The 8,127-nt window shown below is 41.0% G+C and overlaps 1 protein-coding gene across 1 annotated transcript in view; it reads left to right on the forward strand.

Annotated features, from left to right (window-relative positions):
- Positions 1 to 7,276, forward strand: part of abcd2 (ATP-binding cassette, sub-family D (ALD), member 2) — a 13,210-nt gene extending 5,934 nt beyond the window's left edge. The window contains exons 3-11 of the mRNA XM_086023003.1: positions 545 to 725; positions 844 to 965; positions 2,204 to 2,366; positions 2,460 to 2,554; positions 3,428 to 3,573; positions 4,299 to 4,444; positions 4,647 to 4,731; positions 4,853 to 4,978; positions 5,051 to 7,276. Coding sequence (XP_085879129.1) covers positions 545 to 725; positions 844 to 965; positions 2,204 to 2,366; positions 2,460 to 2,554; positions 3,428 to 3,573; positions 4,299 to 4,444; positions 4,647 to 4,731; positions 4,853 to 4,978; positions 5,051 to 5,255 — 1,269 coding nt within the window. The 3' untranslated portion in view covers positions 5,256 to 7,276. The remainder of the gene's footprint in view (positions 1 to 544; positions 726 to 843; positions 966 to 2,203; positions 2,367 to 2,459; positions 2,555 to 3,427; positions 3,574 to 4,298; positions 4,445 to 4,646; positions 4,732 to 4,852; positions 4,979 to 5,050) is intronic.
- The last annotated feature ends 851 nt before the right edge of the window (positions 7,277 to 8,127 follow it).

Consider the following 8,127-nt stretch of genomic DNA (forward strand, 5'->3'; position numbering starts at 1 on the left):
GTGTTTCAACTAGTGGGCCTGCTGGGAACATATGAAAAACATATTTGCGTTGGCTTCCCCTTTAAACAGTCAAATTCACCTGTTTTTTTAGCCATCTCCGGTGGCAGCCATTTTGTCACTTCTGTCGACTGAAAATGACATCACAGCTGCTCAGGTAACGACCAATCACAGCTCACCTGTTTTCTGAAGCTGAGCTATGATTGGTTGTCCAGTCTCAGAAAACAGGCAAGCTGTGATTGGTCGTTACCTGAGCAACTGTGATGTCATTTTCAGTTGACAGAAGTTACAAAATGGCCGCCTTGAGAGAGGGCTAAAAATGAGTGGATTAGCTCTTATTCTACAAAGGCAATATTTATCAGAATGCTCTGTTTCAACTAGTGGGCTTGTATAGAACATAAAAAAGTATTTTTGGGTTGACTTTGACCACTTTAAAGATGAATGCAAATATATTGCGCTAACAAGTGAAATCCAACCGAACTGCACTTCTCCGTAGTGACTTTTTTTGGGTGCCTGACTGTGGCTTGTGGTTTGCTATCGGCGACAGGTGGAGATGCGCCAGCTCCAGAAGTGCTACCGCGCGCTGGCCGAGCAGATGAACCTGATCCTCTCCAAGCGCCTGTGGTACATCATGATCGAGCAGTTCCTCATGAAGTACGTGTGGAGCAGCTGCGGCCTCGTCATGGTGGCCGTGCCCATCATCACCGCCACCGGCTTCGCCGACAGCGGTCAGGAAAATTTCTGTCGGGGCCTGACGATTTTGAAAAATAATCAGGCTTTTTTTTTTATTTTTTTTTTTTAAATATTGCCATTTAATAACTGGTTATTAATTTGTCTCTACTGCAGAAACAGTCGACGGCCACCCACATCGGAGGGTGAGCGAGAGGACGGAGGCGTTCACCACCGCCCGGAACCTTTTGGCCTCGGGAGCCGACGCCATCGAGAGGATCATGTCCTCCTACAAAGAGGTGACGCACGGCCTTATTTTTCAGTCCAAATATTCGGCTTGACACAAAAAGAAAAAAACGTGGTAATTATGTCACGGATGAATTGCGGATTCCAGCAGCATCTCGTCAACCTTTTTAGTCGGCTTTGATTATACGGCGTGAGAGCAGCTGATAGGCGGCAAGCCCTTGCTTGTATTTCCAAGATGACATTCTTCAGACATACTCACGCCCACAAACACGGATTTAAAACAGATGCGTGTAGTTGAGCGGTCAGACGGCAGGTCTCAACAATTTGAAGTCATTCCATCTTCAGAGAACTCGATTCAAAACAACACAATTGAAGTAAAATACAGCATATTTGTCAATAAAATAAAATATGTACAATATCATAATATTGATCTTTCTATATTAATTTTTTTAAAACTGTATTTAAATTAAATTGACATATATTTAATGAAAATGTAATTGATATTAGTTAAATGTAATTTCGATTTTAATACTATTTAATATCTGAATGAAAGTTAGAAGTTATATTTATCTAATTCAACTTAGTGACATGAATTGTTTATTTTATAAAAACTGTATTTGAGTCAACGTATTCAAATAACATTATTTATATTGGTTACATTTATTTAATATGTTTAAATACAGTTGCTATGCATCAAATGAAAACATTTAAATCCAAATAATAATGTAAAATAAATTAAAAAAATACCAGTATGTGTTTTTTTTTTTTTTTTTTGTGAACCGATATTTGGCAGGAGAAATTTCCGATAACCAATGAATCGGCCGATTAATATGAATTAAATAATGTCTTTTTGGTCCATTATCACTTACAATAATGAATATATGAATGACTGTATTACAATACTTTGTTGTTTAGTATTAATTTTTTTGGGGGGGGGTGTATCTTTGGCTTATATTTTAATGTGTAAAACAAAAAAATCTGCAAAATTTGGCCGAATTTAGCTGATTTTAAAAGCGCTCTAATATCAGCCGATTAAATCGGCCGCCCGATTAATCGGTTGGGCTCTAGAAAATACGATTTATTTAATTAGATTTTATTTCAATATAATAAAAATATGATTTCGTCAAATGTTATTTACATAATACTACTATTTATTTCTTTGATATATATCTCTCCAGGATTTCCTTGGGGTAATACCTAACTTAACTGAATTTGAACCTTGTGAGCTGTGGGTCACACTAATGTTTACTAGAAAGTGGCCATGAACCCCTTCCTCCCCTTTGTGGGACAGGTCACAGAGCTGGCGGGCTACACGGCGCGGGTGCACAACATGTTTGTGGTGTTCGAGGACGTCCAAAGGGGCGTTTACAAGCGCTCGTCGCTCACCGCCGCCAACGGAGGAGAGAAGAAAAGCAAGCCAGAGATGCACATTGAAGGACCGCTGGAGATTAAGGGTACAGCTGCCATTGCAACATATCCCACAAAAAAATCTCTCTAAAAAGCGATTGTTTTAACCCAGATTTTCTTGACCCTTATTCTCGTGTCAGGTGAAGTGATCGACGTGGACAATGGTATTGTGTGTGAAAAGGTCCCTATTATAACACCCAACGGGGACGTAGTCGTGTCCAGTCTCAATGTGAAGGTGAGATCTGACTAAAGGTTTTTCTTTTTAGTTTAACTCATTCACTGCCAGACATTGTCAGACCCTCTTTTATCCTAGTGTTTGAAAAAAAAAAAGAAAAAAATATCAATAAATTCCTGGGATTGAATGGCTCGACTGTGAAAAGACAAATGAATTCGTCAATGGCAGTGAATGAGTTGAAATGGCTTACCTGACCCGTGTCGCATTGTGGCCAAATGTAGAATCATGGTCGGTTACTTGTATTTTTACTTTTGGTGCATTAGCGCCACCTTCTGAAATGGAGTGCACGTGACACTATTGATTGACTAGTTAAGGTAAGCCATTTTACTAAACTAAAAAGAAAAAAAAAGTTTGAAGCAGAAGTTTCGTTTGAACATATTCGGTGCCGTCAACAAAATTAGATAACGGACATTTTGGGTGTGAGTCCAACCGCTCTTGTTCTTGGTCCTTTTTTTTTTTTTTTTTATTAAGTGCAGTATTTGGACTTGAAATTTTTGAATTTTGATTTTGAAATCAGTGCGATTTATTTTTTTTTTTTTCTACTCCACGATGCATTTTTGGGCCGGTGCGAGTTATACTCCGCAGCAATTTATGGTCCGAAAACTACAGTATGTACTGTATATATATATATTTTTTTTAATTAATTTCATTTCAATTGTATAATGAATCTGATATTTATTATTATAATGCCATATGATAATTTATTGCTCGCGTTTGTGAAAAAATACACGAGAAGAGGACCTTGAAATTTTTTTTTTTAAAAATCGCATGTTAAATCGCAATCACAATATTTTTCTTTCAAATCCTTCAGACCTAATCCACAACCTTCACAATGAACGTGCGGGGCTATTCCTAAATATTTTTGCCTTTCAGGTGGAAGAGGGCATGCATCTATTGATCACGGGCCCCAACGGCTGTGGCAAAAGCTCCCTGTTCCGCATCCTCAGCGGCTTGTGGCCCGTGTACGGCGGGCGCCTCCACAAACCCTCCCCTCAGCATATGTTCTACATCCCACAGAGGTAACCCCCCACCCCCACCCCCACTTCCTCTTATCACCGCACCCTCTTGGTGAACCCGCCTGTAATCCAATCCATTGTAACAGGAGCTTTCAAATAAATATTGAACTACTTTTAACACGAACAGATAAATCATGTTCGCACATTGTGTGACCGAACTTTTATTTCATCTCGTATATTTTCCCCCAGTCATGCCCTTGGGTGTGAATGAGACGTTTTCATGAAAGACGAAGGCCTCCTTTTGATACAGCGCATTCATCTTTTATGCGCTGATGTTCTGAAAACGAGTCTCGGCGATGTTAACCCACCGGAGCCAGCTTTAATGATAATATTTTCCACCATCTTTTAATGAATAAAAATCTTTTCTAAATCCACACGGCGCAAAGGGAAAATGTCACTTTACCCAGACCCACGGCGGAGTTTTAAATAATTTATACAAGTGACAGCCACCTGGCAGCTGCGCCAGTATTATTTACGATAATGACAAAGTGGTTGTTCCTTTAACTCATTCACTGCCATTGACGTATTTATTCGTCTTGTCGCAGTCCAACCATTCAATCCCAGGAATTTATTAATATTTTTTTCACATTTTTTCAAACGTTAGGGTAAAAGAGGGTCTGAAAATGTCTGGCAGTCAATGAGTTAAGTGTCTTAGTTGAGACCTAAATTAACCCCACAAAATTGATTTTGATCAAACAAATAAATACGTCTGTTTTCGGTGCATCCAGGCCCTACATGTCTATGGGCTCTCTGCGGGACCAGGTGATCTATCCCGATTCGGCGGAGGGCATGGCCGCCAGAGGCCTCGGCGACAAGGACCTGGAGGCCATCTTGGACATCGTCAATCTCAACCACATCGTCACCAGGGAAGGAGGTAATTACCGGCCTGTTGATATTCTCACAAACGGGCCAATTGTTTGGACGGCTTAGTGGCGCCGGAGGGTTTAACGTGTGGCCACATTCCTTGATCAATTACGCAATATGAGGAACAAAGGAACACATTCGAGATGGTTTAATTCCCATACAAGAAAGCCTTGTCGTCATTTTTTTTTTTTTTTTTTTTTTCCTACCGTGAGGCTGGGACGCTGAGCTGGATTGGAAGGACGTCCTGTCCGGAGGCGAGAAGCAAAGGATGGGCATGGCTCGCATGTTTTACCACAAGTAAGCATACCATTCTAATTGCACGGGCTGGCCACAACATTAGGTACACAATCGAATGTGGGCCGCATAAAAAATCGTGTTCAGTTTGTTTCACACCGTGTCGTGCAATTTTGCCCGTCAGGCCGAAATACGCCCTGCTGGATGAGTGCACCAGCGCCGTGAGCATCGACGTGGAGGGCAAAATTTTCCAGGCGGCCAAAGACGCCGGCATCTCCCTGCTGTCCATCACGCACAGACCCTCGCTGTGGTAAACAGCCGCCGTCTTTCGAAAAGTCCCACCCGCCGTCCGCTCACTGGCCCGTCTCGCGTCCCCGGGCAGGAAGTACCACACGCACTTGCTGCAGTTCGACGGCGAGGGCGGCTGGCGCTTGGAGCAGCTGGACACGGCCACGCGCCTATCGCTCACCGAGGAGAAGCAGCGGCTGGAGAGCCAGCTGGCCGGCATCCCCGAGATGCAGCAGCGCCTCAGAGAGCTCTGCAAGATCCTGGGCGACGACTCGGTGCTCAGAACCGCCCACGAGTGACGGACCTGTTTGGTTTTGAACATCGTCTCTCCCCCGGGCACTCCATTTTAAACTTTTTCTTTTTTCTTTCTTTTACATGAACAAAGTCGTTTTTGATCAAAAAGCCAGTCAGGGGTTCTCAAACGTGCAAAAATGTGTAATTTCCCCCGAGAGGCCACAAGTTGGCGGCCATGCACTTTTTTCTATTAGACAAGGCTATGGCCTCATTTTTTGACACTCCTTCCCCTCACTTGAACCTGTCCTCGGCCCCTCGTTGGCACTGAAGCAATATTTTATATTAGTCACTGCTTTTGGCCGCGGCACGAATTTTTCACTGAATAACAAAAGGATGGGTTCGCGAAAAGGCAAACTTGCCATTGAATATGCGCGGATTCACTTTATATTGTCGACAAAAGTACAACTTTATTTGTGTAGGGATGTGACGATTAGTCACAATTATATCAACTCTTTTAATTGGCCAAAAGTTATTATGAGGAGTAATTGGTTTTTCTTTTTATTTTATTGTTCTCCATTTTAACCGATACGACATCATTTTATGGCAGTTTTGGGGTACACCGAGCTACGGGTTGTCCGAACGCCACTTTGAGAACCACTACTTTAAGTGACAGAAAAGAGCACAGTTAAGAGTAAAGGTGATGTTTTTCTCACTTGATATTTTGTTTTAACATAGCACTTTACTTGTTTCTAAAAAAAAAAAATACAGGATACCAATTTTCACGCTGTACACTTTGCGGAATTCTATCAAGCTAACATTTCTTCATTTTCCACGTAATGCCTTTTTTTGTGCAGATTCCCCACTACCCTCTATTTTTTTTGTCCTTTCTCCACCCCCCATCACACAAGAGAGAAAAATCTCAAATCTATTATTGGAGCGATTAATGATGGAGTCTGACCCCTGAATGGAGGGCTTTTTTTTTTTTTTTTTGGTTTACCGAACAAACACAATGCGCGAAAGAGGCCCTGTCTGCTGAGCGAGCAGCTAACCCCGGAGGTCCACTTCGCAAAGCATGTCATGCGACCACCAATTCAAAGCTCGAATATCCTCTCTGTGTTGGAAGCTGTTTTCCAACTCAAATGTGACCCTTGAGCACTAATGTTTGCCCACCCGTTTCAACTTCGCAGTCAATTTGACTTTTTGTTCCAGGAAGCTGGATTTCCCAGAAGGCTTCTGGTGCTGCTACATGCCAGGGACAAAAATCGACAATTGGAAAAGTGTTTTGAAAAAAAAAAAAAAAAAGGTATCATAATGCCATATTGCTGGTTATGACGGACAATCACTCGCATCCTGAATTCAGTTTTAATTTTAAGCCTGTGAATTTAACAAGAACTGTAAATGCTGCCCTGCTCAGGATATTGGCTGCTCGTTTAATTTCCCACACAATGTGACTTTTATTGGCGTTTTAATGCCACTATGTGACTGTATGAGGGTGTCTTACTATTTTTTTTTTCTTTTTTGGTATTAGCAGCTCTATTCATTTGATACAGCATCACTCAAGGTCTAGGGTTGCCATGGCAACAAGATTCACGTCTTTGTCAGGCTCTGCCGACAGGAGGGTGCGCGTGCCTCTAAATGACACGGAGTCTGGACGTTGAATGAATTAAGGAGAACGCTGTTTCAATACTGCTAATCTAATTAGTAGTTCATCTAATTTGTAGTGAATACTATAGAAGTAATACAAAGGTCTAACTTGATTTAGTCCTGACGCTAATTGTAAGGAGGTGATGTTTTATTGCATGGAACCTCATTGTTCTTTATCCCTTCAGAAAACAAGTCAGGATACAGATGGTCATCCCTTTTGTAAATTGAAGATATTGTACTCTGTTCGAATTCATAAATAATACAGATTTTTTTGTGTGTTAACCGTGCATGTAGTGATACTTTAATGGATTCATGAATCAGGACTGTTCATCCAGTTTCCCTCCGGATCCGACTCTCTTGCATGTGTTGGAGTTTACGTATTTTCATCTTAAACAAGAGCAAAGATGTATTTTCTTGTTAATAAACACTTTGGTGAAAATAACTCATGTTTTATTCCATGAATTGTGAAAATGCTTATAGGGTGCAGTAGTCTAATTTGTCCACATGGTGGTAGCATACATTAAAAAAGGTTCATTCTCGTACATATTTTACAAATTTTTTCGGAAATCACATTGCTTGATTTATTATTGTTTAAAAAATAGTTTAGTCAAAATACATAAGGAAAATTGATGGTCTAAGGGTTAGTTGTACTGTTTTATCTCACTTTAAATGTTTAAAACAGTACTGTAATGAAATGATAGCATTGTCCAAAATGGTGTGTCTTTACTTCTTATTTTTACTTTTGTTATTTTTGATGGCCACGCTGTCTCAATTGAAAAATAAATAAATAAAAAAACAGTTTCCGTCTATAAAAAAATAATACTAAAAGTAAAATCATGGGGTGGACCTAAACATTTGACTCCGCCCACGCTGATTCTAAGCGCCTTCTTTATTATTTTTGTTGAACTATTTCCTTGGTGGTTTTAATGATGCGCCGTTTTATGACGTTACGCTTACTTTTTAACACTTTATTGAACACAAACAATTACAAACTCAACCCCTCGATCAGTCGGGGCGGAGCTATGAACTGTTGGACGGAAGTGGTCAAAACGGCCGTCAAATGGGCATTTTGGGTAAATATAGGGTTGCAGAGCCACGCATTCTTGTAAAGCGTGTCGGGGGGGGCTGAAAATGGGGCAGTTAATGTTAGTTCTGAGTCTCTAGGCCATTGGGTTCAAAAGTTGTGGTTAAAAGACGTCCTCCACTTAGAAATGAGTGATATGTGTAGTACCATATGCCCCCAGCAGAGGGCACACTCGCCGTATGGTTGGGGTTAAGCCCGCTTTAGAATGA

This window comes from Filicampus tigris, chromosome 22 (assembly GCF_054856515.1).
Source record: "Filicampus tigris isolate MCC_2025a chromosome 22, RoL_Ftig_1.0, whole genome shotgun sequence".
Taxonomy (NCBI): domain Eukaryota; kingdom Metazoa; phylum Chordata; class Actinopteri; order Syngnathiformes; family Syngnathidae; genus Filicampus; species Filicampus tigris.